The sequence below is a fragment of the Carya illinoinensis genome, chromosome 13 (genome assembly GCF_018687715.1).
Source record: "Carya illinoinensis cultivar Pawnee chromosome 13, C.illinoinensisPawnee_v1, whole genome shotgun sequence".
Lineage (NCBI taxonomy): Eukaryota > Viridiplantae > Streptophyta > Magnoliopsida > Fagales > Juglandaceae > Carya > Carya illinoinensis.
The window spans coordinates 33541914-33565650 of NC_056764.1; the positions used below are offsets into that span (position 1 = coordinate 33541914).

The window sequence follows — 23737 nt, forward strand, 5'->3', positions numbered from 1 at the left end:
TCCGCTCTTTTTGCACATACAACACCAATCTTTTTGTAGGTTGTCTATTATGAGGATCTTCCCCAAGGAAGCCATCCATACTAGAAAAATTGCCTTAAGGGGTGCTATGGTCTTCCAAATACTCTTTCATGGGAATGGATTTGTATTATGAATGGGCATGGCTTAATAGTAGGAGCAGACTATGAACTTCCCTTTCTTAGAAGGGCTCCAAGAGATCTATTCTTCAGCTCCCTCACATGATACGGGTAGAGTACACTAGATCTTAGAATTCTGAAAAAGTGTCAACTTCTTAATCTTGTGCAGTTCTGAAGAATGTAACGTTCCATTGGGGAGTTTTTGCTACGCCATAGGATTAAGAGGTCTGCAATTAAGGCTTCTTTCTTGTTATGCCATAGAAATGGATAAGCTTCCTTGGCACACCATACATCATGCCGAATTTGATTTTGGACCCATCACCCACCTCAAAAGGGATCTTTCTTGCATATGTATCCCATCCTCTTCTTATATGTTTCCATGGTCCCACCCCATCTGGACCACTTACCTCATTTGAATACCATCCTCCCTGTGGTTCACCATATATATATATATATATATATATTTTTTTTTTTTTATAGGTAAACGGTAATATTAATAAGAATAGGCAAAGCCCAAGCATACAAGATGTAATACAAGAGATAAGACCTATCTAGTTCACTAAAGAAGAAAGAAGAAAATCGTGTACATTTTGGCCGTTAAAGTCTAAAGTAATGTTTCCCATTCATTGTGGTATCTCCATAGCCATTTGCCATGCAAAGCTTTGTTAAAAGATTGCAAGTTCTGAATACCCAATCCTCCTTCCGGGATAGGGGAGCACAACTTGGTCCATTTACCAAATGGAATTTAAACTCATCATTCATCCCCCCACAAGAAATTCTGTTGAAGTTTCTCCTTGCGGTGAGCCACCTTGGTGGGAAGCGGAAATAGTGATGGAAAGTAGGTTGGCAAGTTGGAAATGGTACTTTCGATTAAAGTGACCCTACCACCTCTCGATAGATACATCTTCTTCCAACTATCCAGTTTCTGCTCCATTTTTTCTAGTACATCATCCCAAATAGATTTCGATTCAAAATATTTCATCAACAGCTGAGATATCTTGCATTCTAAAATTTTAGCCATGCTCTCCACATTCTGAATGTCCCTCACTGAGACTACTTCTGATTTAGCCAAGTTCACCTTCAATCCTGAAGCAGCTTCAAAGCATAAAAGGAGTGCCCTCAAAGCTTGAATTTGATCATGGCTGGCCCCGAAGCAGTTTCTGATTGGGTCTTAACTGTGTCACTTTAAGAATGCACTTGAGCTCATTTTTAAGTTTGCCAAGGAAAAAAAGAAAGAACTCATTTAAGTGAATAAATTAGGATCTTTCTGTTAGTTCTCCTCAGCAATGCTTCTGGCTCTTTAAGTTGCTTTCTTTTGTTGCAGATAACCATAATGCATTGGCAGTTACTAGCTTATGGGCTCCAGTAGTTGCGGTAAGTTTCCTGTTATTCATATATATTGGACCTACAATGTTTTTTTGATTTGAATTTTAGTTCTTTTGACCGAAGCAATCTAATCTACCTATGTGGTGCGTGTTTTGAGAATTTTTTTTCTTTCCCCTCTGTTTTCTTCATATTATTCCTTTGACCGTGTCTTGCATTGCATGGGGAGGAGAAATTCTTGCCCTTTTTTTTGGATTCCAAAGGACTCTAATTGTAACATTAATTAGTTCTTTTGGAGTATAAGCCTATATATGGCTTGGGATTTTCTTGGGTCATTACAAAGGGTATCAGAGATATTCTGCATCAAAAGTGTGTGACTTTACCCATGCTACCTATAATGGAATGGCCTGATGAGGATCTCGGGGATTTAAAAGGGGAGGATTGTAATATCCCCTATTAAATATGGTAGGTGGTGAATGAGATCACACATTGCTTGGGAAATAGAAGGTATTGCCCTTTATAAATCCAAGGGCTCCAATTGTAAAATTGACTAGTCATTTTGGAGTATAAGCCTAAATGTTGCCTGGGCTAAAAGTATAATGTACATATTGTAAAACGTTTTTTTTTTCCCAGAATTTATATAATTTTGAGATGTCTCTTTTACTCACTGGTTTTTTGCTAAAGCATTTAGTTCATTTGATCTTTAAAGGTATAATTTGCAAAATTAAATATTTCAATATTGTTTAAAATCAACTAACTCCAACATTTTTCTTGGAAAATGCAAAGTTACTACCTCCAATCAATTATTGGAGCTGATTATCACTATGAGGTAACAGCACACTCATAATGATGTGAACCTCTCAAATATGTATAAAATGCTCAATTGGATATTTTTTATTTTCAGAAGCTATTCTCATGGTTGATTATCCTTTTTTATTTCTTTTGTGGCAGTATTTTTTATTTGTTTCTACTCTCTTTCTCTCTCATTTGTTTCTGATCCTTTATATTTCAGATCTATCTCTTAGATATCTATGTGTTCTACACCCTTGTATCTGCTGTTTGGGGATTCTTGCTTGGTGCTAGAGACCGTCTTGGGGAGGTATGTTATATTTTACTGTGTGATGCACATTAAAACTAAATCTATAATGGCTTTGTTTTACATGTGTACATATTATATTTCTCCTCTGGATTCACCCTTTGATCTCATGCTTGAGATGAAGTCTAATCACACTTCTGTTTTACTTTACCCACTTTGACAAAGGAAGAAAAAAGGAAGTGCGATGAGATATTTGATGAGAGATGGAAACCTAGAATCAAAGTTTTGAATAAAATGTAAACAAAATGTAATGTTTTTTGAGTCCTGTACTAAAAATTTTGTTCATCCATTGTCCGTGACTGGTAAGGAAAAAAAATCTGAAATAAACCCACGCATCCACACCCACAAAAGAAAAAGGAGGGAAAAAAAAAGTTGTTTAACTGTGATTTTCACCCCAATTGATTAGTGCTTTTGGGGTCCACTTTCTTTCTTTCCTTGTATTTATTTATTTATTTATTTGGCGTGATCCTCAGATTAGGTCATTGGAAGCCCTTCACAAACTTTTTGAGCAGTTTCCTGGAGCTTTTATGGACACTCTTCACATTCCTCTTTCCAACAGGTTATGTTTTTGCCTGTTGTTGGCTGACCAAAATTCGTTTGGCTGTGCTTTTGTGTTTTTGTTTAGTTTTGCATCTGAATGCAATGTCTTTTGCAGGACTCCCGGTTCTTCTTCCAAACAGGTGAGCTATCCATTAAAAGATCAGCTAAAAAGAAGAAAATGGCTTTTTTTTTTTTTTTTTTTTTTTTTTTTTTTTTTTTTTTATGAAGATAGGGTGAAAACACATGAATTTAAGATTAGAATATTTAGTCTTGTCGGAGGTTCATTTTTCAAAGTTTTTTGTTAACTTAAATTGCAAATTAGAAATATTTTTGATGCATGTGATTATTTTATGTATTTTGTGCCTCTAATCATTGTAGTGGTTGAAGTTGTTGTAGAATCAAGTGAGTGGTGGGGGGTCAAGCTCTGCTCATTTAATTTCTTGTCTCAGCATGAGTTGAATTGAAGTTTATCACTAATTTTCATTTTATTTTCACGAATAGTTCATTTATTTTTCAAATAAGTTCACAAACTACTCAATTTTGATAAAGTAGATTATATATATATATATTATTTTTTACAACTTTATCAACAAGTTTTGACAACCAAAGTAAGATTTTTGTAAAAAAATTTATGTAGTTTATGCATACAAATATCTATGATTATATTCATAAAGATTCAAGCATGGATTGTATTAGGTTCATGATCTGTCTCATCTTTTTAAGTACTTCTCATTGTAGGTTAAAATTAACACTGCCAAAAAAGTACTCAAGTGGTAAAGTCCTTGGTCTTGGTGGTATGCTCCCTCCAAGGGCCAAGGTTTGAATCCCATTGGGTGCAAACAATCTCTAGGGGCCATCGGATTGGGGAATTTTTCCCCTTGAATTACCAAAGGTGCACTTGTGGGAAACTCCATGCTAAGGGCCTGTGCACCCCCGAGATTAGTCGGGACGTTCTTCCCGGACACTAAGTGCCAGTAAAAAAAAATAAAAATAAATGAGGAATTATTCGAGTTTAAAAGAGCTTGTGCAGGTTGGATTGTGTTTTATACGAGTTGATCGTCTAATAATCAATCACGTTTTTGCGTTCACCAACATCTCTTTTAATAAATGAATTGAATCGAAGTTGAGTTTAGCCAAGGCAATCATGAGAGACTTACCAAGCAGTTTCATTTGTTTACAGCCCTTGGTGTCTTTGGTCTCCATGAAGCTGAGGATATTAGATTGGAATGTTAGATGGCCGAATGAGGGAGACAAGGGCCTGAGGAAGCGGAACTTGCTCACAAAATGGAAGGCTTACTTTATTTGTCTTCAGAAAACTAAACTAAAGCATGGGACCGGCAATACTATTTGCAGTTTGTGGGACAGGTATATTGGCATTGTTTGGATCTTGAGGGGCCTCCAAAGGGATTTTGATGATGCAGGAAAGAAATGTGGTGGAAAAAGATTGTGTGGGGAATTTATGGTCCCTTTTTGGTTTAGAAATGTGGACGATTCTCTTACATCGATGTTTGTGGGAGTTATAACCTTAACTTGTTTCGTGATTAAAGGTTAGTTTGGGATGAGCTAGGGGCTGTGAGTAGTTGGTGGGATTTTCCTTGGTGTTTAAGTGGTGACTATAATGTTACTCATTTTTCGGGCAATAGGTTAAGAGTAGCATGCACTATTTATAGGCCTGATGGGATTTTCGAATTTTGTACTTCAGTCTAATAGCAGGGGCAGCTTTTCACGGTCTAACAACTAGGATACACTTTCTTGGTTCAGAGATGATAGATTTGTTATCACCCCTTAATCGGAAACCCTGTTTCCTGAAGTGGCCCTATGAGGATTGCATAGACTTTGCTTTGATTTCCCTACTAAAATTCAGCACTATGTGCTGTTGAAATCTGAAAGCTTTGTGCATAAGGCGAAAGAATGGTGAACTTCTGGTGCCTTTAGGGTTTGCAAAGTTTTGTCTTGGAACACTAGTCTAGTGCATTGAAAGTAGACTTAAAGGTTTGAAACGACGAGGTGTGTTTGGCCATGTGGGGAAAAGGAAAAAAACTTCTTTGGATCAGCTGAGTACCTTTGATGCTGTAGAATAGTAGAGGGCATTAGACGATGAGGAGATTGTAATGGAAGGGTTTATCTGGCAGTGAGCTTGAAATGTATCCTCTCATGTTTTTTGGTGACAAGAATTAAAGGGTGTTGCAGCTGAGGGTGGGGTTGTTGGGGTTTGCATTATATAACAGATATGAGGTGTGTGATGGATCCAAGACAAACTTTTGACATGATGTGTGGGGTGGAGATCAACCTCTTGATGGAGACTTTTCAGATATATACTGCATTATTAGGGCCAAGGATGCATTGGTGGCAAATCATTTCTAGCTTTCAAATGGACCTCCTCATTGAGAAGTAGACTTAATCAGGGTAGCACAAAATTGGAGGAGAAAATATTTTTAATTCATTCTATGCTTGGTTGTAGTATGCTGGGTTGAGACGTGGAAGACAAAATGCACTGGGCCACGTTCAAGCAAGGGGTTGTTCAAAGTCAACTGGTTTTATCATACACTGATCCCTTATGAGAGTAATAGCTTTGCATGGACGTCCATTTGGAGAAGGCCCCCCCTTGAGAGCAGCTTTATTTGTTTGGACAGCTGCACTAGGGAGGATTCTTACCTTGGAGAACCCATGAAGGAGACGTGTGGTGGTAATGGAGTGGTGTTGCAGTAGGAGGGATGAGAAACTATGGATCACCTGTACTCCATTGTGAGATAGCTAGCATCATAATTTGTTTTATTCTGTTTTGGGTTTGACTGGCTGATGCTTAGATGGGTGGCAAAGTTATTAGCGTGTTGAAAATGAAGATTCGAGAGTGGTCACAATGAACTCTTGTGGATATTTACTCTGATTTTTGTAATGTAGTCATATGGCAGGAAGGAACAATTGGAGCTTAAGGCAGGCAAAGATAATGGAGGACCTCAAAGCTTTCTTTTTTGATGCTCTTTACTATTGGATGGCTGCTCATGTTTCTCTAGCTTTAGTTTCCAGAGTTCTTTTTATCTCTTTATCTTCTCTAGTTAGGTGTATCTAATGTATATTTCATGTGTTCATGGATAGTGTTTTTTTATCATTATTTTTCCCTTTGTCTTATAAAAAAGAAGAAAAAAAGATCTGGAAATTGATATTTAATTTCTATATTAGCATTTTCTTTACAAGTTGATTACAAGAGCTAACAATGTGATGTGTCTTTGCACGCCTTATTTGAGCTCAAGGATCAAAAAGTTTGTGGAAATAGTTTTTGGAAAACTAAAAGTGTTTTTTTTTTTTTTTTTTTTTTTTCCCTGAAGGATGTAGAGAAGAACAAGGTTGATGCTGCTCGATTTGCTCCTTTCTGGAATGAGATCATAAAAAGTTTGAGGGATGAAGATTATATTACAGACTTGTGAGTTCCAAGATATTCTCAATTAGTTATTATCACTTTGATGGCTCTCATTTCTAATGCTTTTTATTCACATAATTTAGAGCACATCAGATTTTTTCTCTTCTTCTTGATATGTTTACAAGCCTTATTTTCCTTATTTTTTTCTCTCATCTCCCTTTTTATCTTTTGGGCAGGGAAATGGAGCTGCTGCTTATGCCAAAAAATTCTGGAATTATTTCCTTGGTCCAGTGGCCCCTTTTTCTTCTTTCTAGCAAGGTCATTCAGTTTCTTTAAAAGCTACCCTTTGCTTCTGGTTTTTGGTTAATTTTCCAATTCTTTTTTAATTGTGGATCTCCAGTTGTATTTAACCTATATTACATTAATTAATCAAGTCTAATTCAATGTGATTATGTAGATATTTCTGGCCAAGGATATTGCCGTAGTGAATAGAGATTCACACGATGAACTCTGGGAAAGGATCTCAAGGGATGACTATATGAAGTATGCTGTTCAGGAGTGCTACCATTTGATTAGGCTTATCCTGACCAAATTATTGGATGATGAAGGACGGATGTGGTTAGTTTCTTTAAAAATGCTCCATAGCCTTCCTATCTGATTGTTTCTTTCATTATATGAATAATGAATGAACATAGCTTTATTTTGTAGTTATCTCCTATTGTTTCAGGGTTGAAAGGATATGTGAAGATATTCATGCAAGTATTGTGAAGAAGACTATTCAGGTTGACTTTCAACTCAGTAAGCTGCCGCTTGTTATTTCTCGAGTCACTGCACTGATGGGAATTCTGGTAAGAATTAGGGATATCTTCCTCTTGCTTGAATTGATACAAATTCCTAATGGTGAATGCTCTTTAACTTGACAGATATCCACTATATCTTTTCTTTCCATTGCTGGGGTGGTTGTCCCTCTGACACTTGCACTAATCCTATGATAATGTTTTTATAAAAAATAAAAAAAAAATAGAAAATTTGATATGGGTCTTAGTGCTTTTGTGTTAATAACTGGGAAGCACTAAATACAGATATGCGATGTATACATTTCTTGAAAGCAATCAGTTTTATAGAGAGGGTACATTGGAGAGAATAAAAAAAAGTAAAAGTATTTCACTGTAACTTGGTAGTGACCTTATAGGATTTGTCCGACACAAATACATCTGGCTAGTACAGAATATACATGCTGCCACAATCTCAATTCAAAATAGGGGTTTTTTATCTGTTCAGTGTTTATATTGATTGTTTTCATATGCAGTTGCTTAAATCAATTGGAAAAATTGTTGGTACATTTGTGGCCTAGTGAAAAATTGACCTAAAATAATATGATGCTCATGGGATGTGATGCAAGGAGATGTTTGAATCGATAGGGACCTTCCCTGTTTAGATTGAATATATCCTTTTATCATGAATCCATGAATGGTGATGAGGAAAGTTTCTTAATGTCATTCAAGGCAAAGGGTCCCCTTTATTTGGGATAACTCCATTTTCACTGTGCCTTCTTTCTCTGTGGTGCCCACTTATTTTTTTTTATTATCAATAAATAAGAATTTTATTAAAATAGGCGAAGCCAAGTACATGCATATACAAGAGCAATAGCTATGCATGAGTGTCTAAAGATACAAGGAAATCATGTATGTTCAAGTCATTAAAGTCTATTACAATCGACTAATGGAATAGAGTATGAAAAAATAAAGTTCTAATCTCATCCATCGTCCGTTCACGATTCTCAAAACTTCAACCATTCCTCTCCATCCATATGCACCACCATAGACATATCGGTATCATCTTCCACATAGCTGCAATTTGAGTGGTACCTCGGATGCCTTGCCCGCTGGCCAAAAAACCCACAACCCTTCGTGGCATCACCCAATGGAGCCCCGCTCTAGCAAATATATCATTCCACAAACTCATGGCTATGTCACAATGCAGTAATAAATGATCCCACATATGAAACCAATCCAACACAATGATTTTCCGTTTCCGTAGATGATCTAATATGAGAATCTTCCCTAATGAAGCTGTCCATACAAAAAAAGAGGCTTTTAGGGGGACCTTGGTCCTCCATTGTAAATCTTCCCTTCTAGGATGGTGACCACAAAATCGTATCAGCTCCTCCGTTCACTCTACAATTATACACCAGATTAGAGAAATCTGTAAAAGTGTCAATTTCCCTGTCTTGGGCCCTCTCTAAGGAACATGATATTCCATTGGGGAGAGCCACTAGAAAGATCCATGAGCTCTGCTACTGAAGCCTCCTGTCTTCGTGTGTTGCTGTATATTGTTGGATAAGCTTCCGTAAGGACTCGATCTCCACACCATAAATCAGTCCAGAATTTAATTCTGGAACCATCCCCAACTGCCAAACGTGTGTATCGATGGATGTTTGTTCAGCCTCTTTGGATGTGTTTCCAAAGCCCCACCCCATGAGGTCTGCTCACCTCATTCGAGCACCATCCTCCCCACAATCCACCATATTTTAGATCTATGATAACTCTCCCCAAAGCTCCCATCTCCTCATGGTATCTCCATAGCCACTTATACCCAATAAAGCCTTGTTGAAGACCAACAAATTACGAATTCCCAGCCCACCTTCATGTATTGGAGTACAAACTGTATCCCAATTCACCAAGTGAAACTTGAATTCTTAATCCATCGCCCCCCCCTCCCCCCGGGAAATCTGGTTGCAACTTTTCTAACCGATTAACCAACTTGCATGGTATTGGAAAAAGAGATAAGAAGTAGGTAGGTAGATTGGAAATAGTACTTTTTATCAACGTAACTCTTACCACTTTTGGAAGAGATAACTGTGCCCACCTATTATGTTGAGGAATAAGATATATTTGGATAGTGTTTATGTTTGTAATGCAGTAATGAGGTGATGCACCTGTGTATGGTTCTTACAACTAGATATGATTTTCTTGTTATTTTAATGTTTTTTCGAGTAGCTGTATTAGGAGTTTGTGGCAGTATTAATATGGGATTCTGCCTTATTTTTGACATTTTACAGAAAGAGGTTAAAACACCAGAGCTGGAAGAAGGTGCTGTAAAGGCTATTCAAGAGCTCTATGATGTTGTCCGACATGATGTCCTTTCTATTAATATGAGGTCTGTTGAATCTGCTAATGTATGCTTTCGTGCCAGAACATTTATTTTGCTTTTCCCTTGAAAATATAACGTTTTACATATATCTATTATAGGGAGCACTACGAAACCTGGAATATATTGTCAAAAGCAAGGACTGAAGGTCGTCTTTTTACAAAGTTGAAGTGGCCCCAAGGTGCTGAGTTGGTATGTTCGGGAACATCTGTATTCTTTTTTCTTTCAATTATCTCTTTTAAGATTTATTTAAAAAAAGAAAGAAAAAAGAAAAAAAAAGAAAAAAAAAAAGAACCTCTCTTTTAAGATATGTTTAATTCCACTTCTGGATGAGAATGAGTAATTTTAGAAGATGTGCAGAGAGCGCAAGTCAGAAGATTGTATTCATTGTTGACCATGAAAGATTCGGCTTCAACTATTCCCAGAAATCTTGAGGCCAGGCGCAGGCTGGAATTCTTCACTAATTCCCTTTTTATGAAGATGCCTGTAGCCAAGCCAGTGCGTGAGATGTTGTCATTCAGGTTGCGCCTTTTATTCATTAATCTCTTTTACTCTTGGATGCATTGATACGTCTGCTTGACAAATCTTACACCCTCATCTTTATGCATGTGTATATGCAGTGTGTTCACTCCATATTATTCTGAGACTGTACTTTATAGTATGTCTGAACTCCAGAAGAAAAATGAGGATGGTATATCGATTTTATTTTACCTTCAAAAAATATATCCAGGTACTTCCTTTTTTATCCTGCTTAATTTTTTGTTTTATTTGATTCCCCTGTTATTTGATTATTGTTGTTGTACTAGTAAAATGCTACCTTGTTCTTTTAAATACTAATATTTTTTTTCTGAATGTTATTTTTTCTTCTTTTCGGATCCTGGTTTGTGTCAATTTTGGGGAATTAGACTTTAGTTATTTGTTAAACTGATAAAAAAATTTAAGTTAAATTATAGCTGTTCACTCATAATGAATGTATTTTGACCTCAATATGGTACAGTATATTTTAGCATATTGCTTGTGCTGGACAGTGCTATACTTTTATCTTTGGTTTTGTTTTAATTTTGATAATTATTTTGCTGTGCATGTGTCTCATTAAAATGGCTGGTATACTTTTACTACTTGATGTTCCATTTTTTTTAATAGGTAAAGGTAAAATTTTATTGATATAAGATGCATCGCCTGAGTACACTAGTAGTATACATTACGGGTGAAAACCGATGTCATTGGTGCAGTTTCAGTCCAAAACCGACGCTGCACCAACAGTGTTTTGAGATGTTCAGAATCGGCCAATTAAAGGGGAAAAAACCGGCAGCCTTGGTGTCAGCGGGAGTCGGTGTGGTTCTTTTGCCGTCGGTGTCACTGTGGAGGAGGGGAGTGGTGGGCTGTGCGTCGGTGGTGCTGATTCTGAAAGAAGAAGAAATGGGGGGTTTATTAATCTCAGGTCGATACGTTGCCGTTTCACCTAATTTTTTTTTTTTTTTTTTATAGAAGTCAATATTAAAATGACGCCGTTTCACTTAATGGTGTTGTTTTATATACCTATAATATAAAAAATATATATTTATATATATAATTGGCCGGTTCGGCATTTTGATATTGGTTCAAACCGGAACCGAACTGGCCGGCATTGGTTTTGAGTTATTTATACCGCCGGTTGACCGGTTCTACGTTGGTTTTGGCTACTTCCGTACTCCGGTGGCCTGTTCGCTTTGGTGAAGGCCGGTTTCCTCGGTTTTTGTGCAGCCTTGGTATACAATGAACATGCCTAATTACATCTAAGCACTAGTAAGAGTTACAAGCAACTCATGAAGGTTGTCCACATTACAAATAATGGGTTAAGCCGAAGAAAGAAGTGTATTGTAGAAAAATCGTTTCAGCTCATATCTTCAAAACACCTCTTGTTTCGCTCTAGCCACAAGCACCACAAAAATGCAGTTAAGGAATATTCTCCGCACAGCAGCGATATGGGCATTTCCCCTGATACTTCTCCAGTAGCACATAATATCCCTAACTCTTCCAGGCATGACCGATGCCACCCTTATATTCTATTAAAGACCTGATTCCATAAACACTGGGCCACTTCACAACGTAATAAGAGATTATCAACTGAAATAATGAGACCACGTTTTCTCAGATTATTTAAGGTGAGAATCCGCCCAAGAGATGCAGTCCAAACGAAGAAAGTAATCTTGGAAGCTACCTTGCACTTCCAGATTGCCTTCCAAGGCTAGTTATGATCATTGGAAAATCCCAAGAGAAAATCTGCCCCCTCCAGCTCTTATATGTTTCCACAATCCCACGCCATGTGCCCTCTAACTTCGTTAGAGCACCAACGCCCCCGAATGGTTTGATACTTAGCCTCTATCATTTCTCTCCGCCCTCTCCTTCCCTTAGATACCTCCACAACCATTTCCCTAAAAGTGCTTTGTTGAAGACCCTTACATTACGCATCCCCAGCCCACCACATCGTATTGGTGAGCAAACTTTATCCCAACCCACAAGATGGAACTTTGTTTCAACCCCTATTCCTCCCCAAAGAAAATTACAGAAAGTTTTCTCAATACGAGAAGCCACATTTGTGGGTATAAAAAATAAGGATAGAAAATAAGTACGGAGATTAGATAAAGTGCTCTTAATGAGAGTCAGTCTACCACCCTTGGACAGATATATCCATTTCCACCTGGCCAATCTTCTTTCAATTTTTTCTACCACACCATCCCAAATAGATTGTCTTGAACGCAGGCCCCAGTGGAAGACCGAGGTAGTTCAAAGGCAGCGAAGCAATCTTACAGCTCAAGATAGTTGCCAAGCCCTGAATATTGTTCACACCACCCATAGGAACCATTTCAGATTTTGAGAGATTTACCTTCAGGCCTGAAACCTCTTCAAAACAAAGTAATACAGCCCTCAGGTACTGCATATGATCACTGTCCGGCTCAGAAAACAGCAGTGTGTCATCAGAAAAGAATAAGTGAGATATAATGATCCCTCCCACTGAGAATCCAGCAATAAAGCCTCTATTAACAGTTGCACTCAACATGTGACTCAATGCATCCATATCAATGACAAACTACAAAGGGAAGTGGGGATCCCCTTGTCTTAATCCATGAAATCCATCTCTCCCCGAAGCCGCATCTCCCAAGTAGATAACACAAAAAATCCCAATTTACATGGTCATAGGGATTCTCCATGTCCAGCTTACACAAAAGCCCGTGTGTACCCTTCTTGAGCCTACAATCTAGGCATTTGCTGGCGATCAACACCAAATCCAAGATTTGTCTCCCCTTCACAAATGCGTTTTGGGGTTTTGATATAACACTAGTCAAAACCTTACTCATGCGATTGACAAGTACCTTCGAAATAATCTTATACACCCCAATAATGAGACTAATAGGCCGAAAATCTTTCACCTCCACAGCCCCAACTTTTTTAGGGATAAGAGCAATGAAAGACGCATTAATGCTTTTTTGAAATTTACCAGACGTGTATAACTCTTGAAAAACCTGCATAATATCCTCCCCCACCACATCCTAGCACTCATGATAAAAGGCCATTGAAAACCCATCTGGCCCAGGGCTTTATCCTTGGCCATCCCACGAAGCACCCGAAGAACCTCCTCTACTTCAAAAGGTCTCTCCAACCACACAAAGTTTACTTGATGATTATTCTCAAAAGGCATACCATCCAATTTGGGTCTCCACGGGGATTTTTCAGCAAATCTTCATAGTAAGTAACAATATGGCTCTTAATAGCATCATGATCAGAGTATACCTGTCCCTCAACCTAAAGCAGCTTGATAGCATTATTCCTACGGTGAGAATTAGCCAGCCGGTGGAAAATTTTTGTACAATAGTCCCCATCCTTCAACCAAAGGGCTCTTGACTTTTGTCTCCATGAAATTTCCTCCATTAGTAACACCTTCTCCAACTTCGTATTGGTAGCTAGTTTCCTGCACGACTCTTCTTCGGAAAGAGGAGCGCTTACCTCCCTTTCCTCCAAATCCTTTAAATCCTCCATAAGAGACCTTTTTTGACTATTACTGTGTCCGAAGACTTTAGCATTCCACCTCTTCAATTCCCACTTCAGTGCTTTCAATTTTCCAGCCAAGATAAAGCTGGGTGAGCCCTCAAGTGTACAAGGTCCACCACAACCTCACTTTCTCCACAAAACCCTCAACTTTCAGCCACCTATTTTCAAACTTAAGGCATCGTTTACCCTTGTGAATGCCTCCACAATCCAGTACAATGGGGGAAATGGTCTGAGCAAACTCTATCTATTCTCTTCTGTAACATTGTAGAGTAATGTGCCTCCCATGAAGGGGACACCAAAAATCTGTCCAATGAGACCATGCCCGATTATTAGACAAAGTGTGCACACCACCAAGAAGTGGCAAGTACACCAGATCAATATCAAAGATAAATTCATAAAACTCATTGATTGCCTGGCTATTCCAGACTTCTCCCGATCTTTCACTAGGAAACTAGTGACATTAAAGTCACCACCAATGCACCATGGTAAGTTGCACCAGCTGCCTAAACCCGCTAACTCCTCCCATAAGACCTTCCTATGTGACTCCATGTTTGGCCCATACACACCAATGAAAGCCCAACAAAAGCCGTCCTCCACATTTCTAAACGAACACGCTACCATGTAATTTCCAACACACATCAATAGACTCAACCACCCTCGAATCCCACATAATAAGGATGCCGCTGGATCCTCTCACCAAGGCAAGAAATACCGATCTCACAAATGGACAGCCCCAAATGTTAGTGATGAAGCTACGATCCATGAATTCCATCTTCGTTCTTGTAAACAACAATATCCTACTTCCATTGACGTAAGAGACTCTTCACCCACGAATGCTTGTTGGGATCATTAAGACCCCTAATTTTCCAAGAGAATTCTAGGGTTCATAGGGAAAAATAGCATTTCCCTTGGATCTTCCCTTGCTAGTGGTCTCCACCCTTTTGTTGTAATTGATTGAACAAGTAGGACGTTTCAGCTCCCTCTTTTTCCTAGAAGCAGATTTAGGGGATTGGATCAGCCCTTCCTTAATGGCGATAAGTAATGCCCTAAGTTGCTCCTCAAGCCCGTCGCAGGAGATCTCCACACACTCTTGAATATCCTTCACTTTCTAAATCACCTAGTCCGATGGTGAGCCTCCTAGTGTAAGCAGGGGAGACAATGTGCATAGTGGCTTTGAGTCCACCTTGACCTCCCTGTGTGCCAACTGAAGCATGTAATTCATGTCCTCTACCCCCATTACCAACTCTTGGACTGGTTGGAATTGCCCAAAGGCCCTCGCCAGAGGAGAGCAACTAAGTCTCCTCCCTGCTGTCCATCGGCACTATTTGTGTGTGTTGTGCCGTAGAAGAGAGCACCTATGTGTGTTGAGATTGCCCAGAGGCCCTCACCAGAGAAGAGAACACTTGAGCCTTGTCCCTGCTTTCCATCGACACTGTCTGTGTGTGTTGCGCTAGGGATCCCACATTTGCTGATGAAATAACGTTAAGATCCACTTCTAAATCAACTGTCGGTAGTTTCTTGATCACCCTTTGAGCCACCGTCGATGGGTTGATTGACTCTTGACCCGTGGTCCTCGACACCTCAACTACGTCATCTCCATCTCGCAGATCCTCCATCACCGTTGAAGAGCTCCTTTGCACCACCGTCATCGTTTTGCTGCTCCAATGGGTGTCTAGAGGGTCCGATAGATACCCTGGCTCCTTCGGCAAGGTTGGTTGATTCCCGTTTGCAGAAGTCCTCGCCTCTCCACCCACCATGACCCTCCACATGGGCAGGGTTTTGGCCCTAAATTTTTCCTTCATTTTCACCACCTTTGCGCGGCTCGTTGAGTTTGGGTCTGGCCCGGCCTTCTAATGCCTTTGGTTTGGACCATGCCTCACTTCACCCACGTTAACTTGGTTTGGACCAGGTTTATTTGCTTAGAGCCTGGGCCATCCTCATTTCCCATGCCCCTTTCATTGCCCTGGCCCATCTTATTAGGCCCATTATGCCCCTCCTCAACCCACCGTATTAGAACTTCTACCTTCTCTTGTAAATCCAACAATTGCGTTTTCATTACCAGCAAGTTACTATGTACGTCTTCCTCTACCAGTCCCACGATAGGCCTGCCATCCCAATCGTGTACTTGCTTTCATAAGTGGAGCCTTTCCACCTCTGTCAGCATCATCTGTTGCACCAGCACCATGATTCGAGGCCTTCTGCTGCACAAAAGCCTCTTTATACGATTGACTTTGCGGGTGGTTCACCTCCACCATTGGCCTCTGTGTTACAACTCCTCTGCTGTGAAATTCTTGCCCATCCTCCATAACGGCCTCCCACAATGCCTCCGCCATTTTCCTCTTGCCCTTATCTCCCAACTCTTTAGGTATGAAGATGAAGCTTCATCGGCCACCACCACCGTACTCCACCAGGGCCATGTAACGACCTCGAGCATTTGAACACCTTTGTGCAATGAAGCTTTTGGAACCCTCCGTTGCTGTTGTATAAAATTCCTTCTTTTCACCCTTTTGGCAATCCTCCAATATTTTTGCAAACCATTGCACTATGGGGATTCCTAAAGTCGTCTCCTTAGCCACTCGTCTACTCCTCTTAGTAATAAACAAAAACTTCTCTTCCTTTGATATTGCAAACGCCTTGGATTCTATCTCTAAATGTTTTAGAAATCCCATAGTCCACCTAAATGCACTTAAAATTGCTCAAACTCACTAGTTGATGTTCCATATCATGTCCGTAATTTGATACTTCATCTCCTTAGCATACAAGTGCCTGATACAAGGCTGTTAGAAACAAAACTGGCACATATATGTAAGTTGAGAAGAGAGAGAATGAGAAAAGTCAGGAAAAAAAATGCTTGACAGGAAGTTATCCTAATTATTTGTGGTAATTATGGCCAATACCGGGTATATAAGCAATCATTTCAAATCTTGAGGTTAAGTGTACTTTGGCAACTTTACGTAAGGCAAAGTTTGGTTTTTTGGTGGTGGTAGTGCAAAAGTTGATAGATAAGTCACCATTGCGCCCACTCTACAAAACCATGTATGAGATTTTCACGTCATATGATTCCTCATTCAATTCTTTTGAAGTTGTTGGATCATTTTTCTCGTCTGAGAATCTCCTCTCTTCTTCCACTTTGCCCCAAAGAGTGACTGGGACCAATTCAGTCACATTTTCATTCATTTGGAATTTGGATGACCACTCGAAAAAGACTTATTTTATTGACAGAAGTTTGAGATGACCACTCGAAAAAGAACTTTCAAACAAGCATGAAACATATGCTTGTGTATCCGTCCATATAAAAAAGTTGATCCATATATAATCCTCCATCAGTTGCATTAATGGATCGTCCAATTGGAAATGATTGTAGAATACCTAAGTTATTATTGTCAATTGGTCTAAATACCTTTTCGATCAGGTTTCTTTCATTATTCATAGAAGAGAGTTACATAGTTACTAGATATTTCAGCGCCTAAATGCAGATTTTCTCTACACGTTATGTATTTCCCACGTTATCTACAATCTAGATTTTCTGTACACGTTAAGTATTTCCCACGTTATCTACAACCTAATTATCTACTATATACAATCTAAATATAGACCTAAATTATCCTTGTCACATCCCCCCTCAAATTGATGCTGGTAGATGAAGAAGCAGCATTTGTCAACCAAGAATTGATGTCGGTGCCGAGAAAGAGCTTTAGTGAATCTGTCTGCAGTTTGACGTTCGGTGGAAATGTGAGGGAGACACATCATCATACCTGGTTTAGTGAATATGTCTGTAGTTTGAAGAAGGGGAAAAACGTTGATGATACACCATACTTGGTTTAAATCGCTTAATAAAAGAAGACATATCATCAAAAGCGGGAAGAAGAGTAATAGGAGGATCAGAAATAACCTAAGACTGAAAGAAATATTGATTTTCGAAGAAAATTACATTTCATGAGATTCGGAATTTGTTTGCATGAGCATCATAACAAACAAATCTTTTCTGGGTAGGACTATATCCCATAAAGGCACACGTGACAGACTGTGCAGCAAGCTTGTGACGCTCAACAGGTGGTAGATGAACAAAACAAACACAGCCAAAAGCATGAAAGGATTGATACTCAGGAGATATGCCAAATAATCGAAAATAGGGAGAATCATAATCTAGAGTGGTAGCAAGCAAACAATTGATCAAATAGACAGCAATAGATAAAGCTTCTACCCATAACTTAGAAGGTACAGAAGAATCAATCAAAAAAGTACGGACGACATCTAAGAGATGACGATTCTTACGCTTAGCGATTCCATTTTGTTCAGGAGTATAAGGACAAGAACGCCAGGAAATGATCCCTTTTTGCTGAAGAAAAATCTGAAAAGAATAAGACATGTACTCCCTCCCTTGAGTCAGAGTGTAAGTTTTGATACGAGTACTGAACTGTGTCTTGACAAGTGCAAGAAATTTTTTACAGATAGAAAATATGTTAGCTTTAGAACGGAGAAAATATATCTAGGTGAATCAACTATAATCATCGATAAATGTCACAAAATAACAATACTGGTCATGAGAAATAACAGGACACACCCAAAACGTCAGTATGCACAATCTCAAAATAGTTAGAAGCACGATTACCATGCGCAGGAAAAGGTAAAGTTTTACTTTTACTAAGACGAAAAGTAGCACAATCAAAAGATACAGGAGAAGAAGAAAATGAATCTTTATTGCCCAAAAAATCATGTTTCATAAGGTGAGCCAAGACAACAGAATTAGGATGACCTAATTTCTTATGCCAGATTTCATTAGTATTGGTAGTAGCCATACAAGCTAGAGAAATAAAATTAGGAATAGAAAACTGTAAAAGAAATAACTGTCCCACTTTAGGCCCCTTCGCAATCACCGTCCCTGACACCTAATCCTGCACAAGACAACAAATACAAGAAAAGTGAACATCACAAATATTATTTACCAGTTGTCCAACGGAAATTAAATTGGTAGGCAATCAGGACAGACAAAAACATAGTTAAATGAAGAGCCCAATTTACCAACAGTAGTAATAGGAAGAGTATTGCCATTAGCGATCTGAATATTTTGCGTGCCTCTATACTTACGAACACCATGGAGACCCGTCGCATTACCAGTCATATGATTAGAAGTGCCCAAATCAACAATTCAAGAAGTTGAGTTAGTACCCGTACCTTGCAGGCCTAAGGCCTTAAAAGCAGGCACAGTCATCTGTTGGACCATTGCTAGTGTGAGAACAGATGAATTAGAGCTTACAGTAGATGGCGTAGAAGAAGAAGAAGACTGAACAGCAGGCTGAAAAGCTTGGGATTGGCAATTCTGAAGCCGCACTCGACGGTCTTTGATGATATGACCTCTTTCTTGCAGTAGTTACAAAATTTCTTAGGGCAATTGCGGGCAATATGACCAAATTTCTTGCAATTGAAACACTGCAACTTGTTTGTCCCTCTCCCTTGTGCTGCATGGTCTACATTCGCAGCCTCAGAAAAGACCTTCTTAGAAGTCATACCCATCTAAGTGGATAACTGTTGTTCTTCACGCAATAAATCTCCTAAACAAATATCCAAAGAAGGAACTGGATTATGGTTCAATAAACCAGCTCGAACAAGATCAAATTCAGGGTGAAGCTTCATCAAAAACTAATTGCGTTGACTCTCAGTATGAACCGCTTGAAGAGCCGCGAGGGCTGCATGGGGAACCTTAGCATGAACAATAGCAGAATAATCGCTCCAAAGATAAATAAAACCATAATAAAATTGTTTAATGGTCAAATTACCTTGAGTATAATTGCTAATTTGTAACTCCAATTGGAACTTCCGAACACTATGATCCTAGTGATAAATGTGATGGAGATAGTCCCACATAGATTGAGCCGTAGTACAACAGGAAAGATTGGTCACAAGATGGGGCTCAATCGCCCCCAACAGCCAAGAGACTACTTTAGCATCCTTGACCTGCCATTGTGCAATTTCTTTTTCATTAGTGGGAACTTGATTAGAACCATCAATATGAGTTGATAATTCTTTCCCTTTCAAAATTATTTTAAACTGAAATTCCCACACAGGATAATTCTTTCCAGTAAATCGAATAATAGTATTCTCAATAAACATGATGAAAGCCACTTAAAATAGCAAGAAATCCAACCAGAAAATTTCAGACAGCAACGGTAACAAGCAACGCACGGCAATAAGCAGCAAAATAATTCTCAAAAGAGAGACCCAAGCAAAACTGGACGCCTAAACCAAGTCCAAATGAAAAGAGGCCCAAGTTCACACCAGGAAACTGGCCCAATCCAAGCTTTCAAGCAGCAAAGCCAGATTTGTATCCTATAGCAGCTCCTATTGAGATGCCTCTCCTGGGATCAAAGAACTGACTGCCTTTCTAGAATCCACTTCAAGCAGAACTAGTTCTTAGAGGTCAGTAAAAAATGGCCCAATGAAAATACCCAAACAAAGAGAGAGCAGGAAACTATAAAGAAAGCATGCACAGTCACATTCATTGGCCACACCAGGAGTCCAAGTTGCCGACCACCACTTAGCCACCCAAAGAACCTGCCGACAACCTCACAGCCACCCACAGACGCTGTCAGCCACCACAACGGGCACAGAAACAGCACTTGGAACTCCAAAGAATGCCGACAGCCACCAAAGTGATGAGCCCAGAAGTTGAAAACATCACAGACGTGCGAGCGAGCACTTCATGGAACACCACAGCCACCAAAAATCAGACAAACGTGTGAGAATAGAGAAAAAGAAAATTTCCTATCGTCGCACCTCAAAAATTCTCAATGATAAAGACCACATAGAAACGATAGTCAGAGTAGAAGCTCTGATACCATGTCAATTGATCTGAATACCTTTTCCATCAAGTTCCTTTCATTATTTATAGAAGAGAGTTACATAGTTGCTAGATATTTCAGCGCCTAATTGCAGATTTTCTCTACACATTATGTATTTCCCACGTTATCTACAACCCAGATTTTCTGTACACGTTAAGTATTTCCCACATTATCTACAGCCTAATTATCTGCTATATACAATCTAAATATAGACCTAAATTATCCTCGTAGCAATTATTGCTGGAAATAGGTAGGTCAAACCTATCTATACCGATTAAAAAAAGGGTAGATCTAACCTACCTCCCCATCACAGAGCTCAAAGCCAGAGGCTGATGGTTGCTTTCTGAAACTAGGAGAACGAATTGGTGACCTCGATCATCACTTACAGGTCCCAATGTTTCACCAAGCCCAACAAGATGTGCCAACCTCGGGATGAGTTGCTTATCTTCCACAAGAATAAAATTTAGAAAACTAGGCTGCTTTGTCTGGGGTTTGGTGGTTGCACATGCTAAAAATCCAGTACATTCCATTGTATTTCCCATCCCAGTCTTTTGTGACTCTTCACATTTACTTTTTTTTGTTAATCTCGACTTCTCCCATAATCATGTATTATTTTCATGACAGATGAAATAGAATGGTAACTATTACCTATAGAATTTGAAGTTGCATGTATAGCTACGAAAAATTTAAGTATTTCCGATGCGTGGTTGCTTCATCAGTTATTATATATGATTTATTCTTGTCTCCCAAATAATGATCTTGCATTTTTTTTCTGTGGACTGAAGCTTTTTGTGCTGTCTAGCATATAACCATAATCTTATTTCATCACAGATGAGTGGAAGAACTTCCTTGCGCGAATTGGTCGTGATGAGACTACACAAGATTCTGAGCTTTTGCATAGTTCTAATGAGATCCTTGAACTTCGGTTTTGGGCTTCTTACAGGGGGCAAACATTGGCCCGAACTGGTATGTCGTTTTTTCTCATTTCATTTTTTATGGTTTTAATCTTGAAAATTGGTTCCTTCACAAAAAAGATTGGAACAAGCAATTTAATACTCTTGCAGCTTGAAAATGTTAGTAGTTTGTAGGTTTGATATTGTAGGGAGCCTCCTTGGTTTCTCTGTCTGTCTGTCTGTCTGTCTGTCTGTCTCTCTCTCTCTCTCTCTCTCTCTCTCTCTCTCTCTCTCTCTCTCTATATATATATATATATAAATATATATCAAAACTCTTTTATTTGATTTTGTTGATACCATTTATCCCGGTATGTCTATCTGTGCTTGTCTCAATGCACGATAGCTTTTCAACTAACTTAGCAATTGGTTTGAGATATGCAGTTCGTGGGATGATGTACTATAGAAAAGCTCTTATGCTCCAGTCATATTTGGAGAGGATGACTTCTGAAGGTTAGCACTATCAATTATGTCTTTTTTTATTTTATCCTGCATGGCCACTTACCTCATCATCTGATGGCAATATCAGATTTGGAGGCTGCAGTTTCTAGCAATGAAGCAACTGATGTTCGCGGGTTTGAGCTCTCTCCTGAAGTACGGGCTCAGGCAGATCTTAAGTTTACTTATGTGGTTACATGTCAAATATACGGAAAGCAGAAAGAGGAACAAAAACCTGAAGCTGGTGATATCGCATTGCTTATGCAGAGGTAGCCTTTAGCTTATGCAAAGATTTTGTTTCAGGATGTTTATCTTCACGGATTTCTAATACGATTAAATCTGCCAGAAAATGCATTAGATGAGTAGTCTTATGATATCTGATTTTCACTATTTTGTGTTGATGCTAGAAATGAAGCTCTTCGAGTCGCTTTTATTGATATTGTTGAAACTTCAAAGGATGGCCAAGCGCAGACAGAATTCTACTCAAAGCTTGTGAAAGCTGATATCAATGGGCAAGATAAGGTTCTGTTACCTCTTCTTTCGTCCTTCAATGTTTGAGCTACTAGCCTTTTTTTTTTTTTTTTTTTCGAGACAAGTTATTCTCATTTGATGATTAAAAGATTTTGTCTTCATTTGTGTCCTTTCCTTCAGACTTGTAAGTGCAATTCTTTTGTTGATTGATGGTCTGAATGTTGAATCTATGTATGGAAGCGCAGAATTTGTTGTCTAAATGTATGGGTTATTGGAGTATTTTTGTTAAGAAGAAATGAGGAAAGGTCACCTTTATGTTTATTTTATTTTTTTTCTAAATATTTTCTTGTAATACAACAATAATATCAATCATTGAATTGACAAAAGAGGATTGATGACATGAGAGCACAATGGAAAATGAAAATATCACCCTACCGAGAGAATTTTGGACCTTTTGACTCTTGGGGAGGGAAGTGGCAGCCCGTAAATTGGAGCAGTGTCAAAGATGGTTCTTACTTCCTCATATGGTGTATTTAGAGGGAAGTGAATAATAGTAAATTTGAAGACCGTGAACAGACGTTCAAGGAGCTTAAATTTGGACAGCTTCTTTAGACTTTAATGGGCTTAACTTTCAAGCATTTCTTGCTTCTGTTTTTCATTTTTGATAGGTGTCTCTTCTATATACAACTTGTCTACTTGGGTTGCACTTTTGCACTTTTTAATGAAGTTTTATTATTTATAGAAAAAATATCCCACTTAATGAGCACATTCCAGATCAAATGGGTAACTGAAACATTTTGTTGTTTCCATTTGATTAGCCAGATATTCTTGTTCATATCTCCAATCTCTAAATTCTCAATTGCTTGTTAGAATTAGTTCAGTAGTGCTGCTGACCTGCTTGTATGGCAAAGAATCAATATGATAGTCTTGTTAATTCCACAAAAATTCACAAAACCACAAATCATTCCTTTTTTCTGCTGTCAGTTCCTTTCCAAACTCATTGCTACTCTTCCTTATCATCAGTGAATAGACATCCTTGTTTTCTCACTGTTGATATGCACTAAAGGGCTTGACAAATAGGAAGAAAAAAATAGGAAAGGAAAAGCAAGAGGGACGAGCTAGCTAGCAGAAACCAAAACTTAGACCCGCATTGACTGCCTTCACTACCTGAGGTTTATCAAATTCATACTGTGGTTTTAAGCATTCCATTTGAACAGAAGCTTTCAAAATAATACAGATGCCCTTTTGCATATTAGCAAAACAAAAAAAAAAACTAATATATTCTGTTCGAACACTTTAAACTAGTGACCATGCTAACCTCAGTTTGGGGGGAGGTATCAGAATGCAGAAATTTTCAAATCCTGGAACTTTCCAAATTTAGGAGCAGTTATTCATACTTGTAGATTAAG

The 23737-nt window shown here is 38.7% G+C and overlaps 1 protein-coding gene across 2 annotated transcripts in view; it reads left to right on the forward strand.

Annotated features, from left to right (window-relative positions):
- Positions 1–23737, forward strand: part of LOC122291998 (callose synthase 9) — an 88453-nt gene that overhangs the window by 48151 nt on the left and 16565 nt on the right. For both annotated transcript variants that reach the window (XM_043100125.1, XM_043100126.1), the window contains 16 exons: positions 1459–1508; positions 2470–2556; positions 3027–3112; positions 3209–3233; positions 6420–6514; positions 6688–6769; positions 6909–7069; positions 7179–7299; positions 9513–9610; positions 9703–9793; positions 9962–10122; positions 10222–10331; positions 21301–21435; positions 21804–21872; positions 21949–22126; positions 22265–22379. In XM_043100125.1, coding sequence (XP_042956059.1) covers positions 1459–1508; positions 2470–2556; positions 3027–3112; positions 3209–3233; positions 6420–6514; positions 6688–6769; positions 6909–7069; positions 7179–7299; positions 9513–9610; positions 9703–9793; positions 9962–10122; positions 10222–10331; positions 21301–21435; positions 21804–21872; positions 21949–22126; positions 22265–22379 — 1664 coding nt within the window. The remainder of the gene's footprint in view (positions 1–1458; positions 1509–2469; positions 2557–3026; positions 3113–3208; positions 3234–6419; positions 6515–6687; positions 6770–6908; positions 7070–7178; positions 7300–9512; positions 9611–9702; positions 9794–9961; positions 10123–10221; positions 10332–21300; positions 21436–21803; positions 21873–21948; positions 22127–22264; positions 22380–23737) is intronic.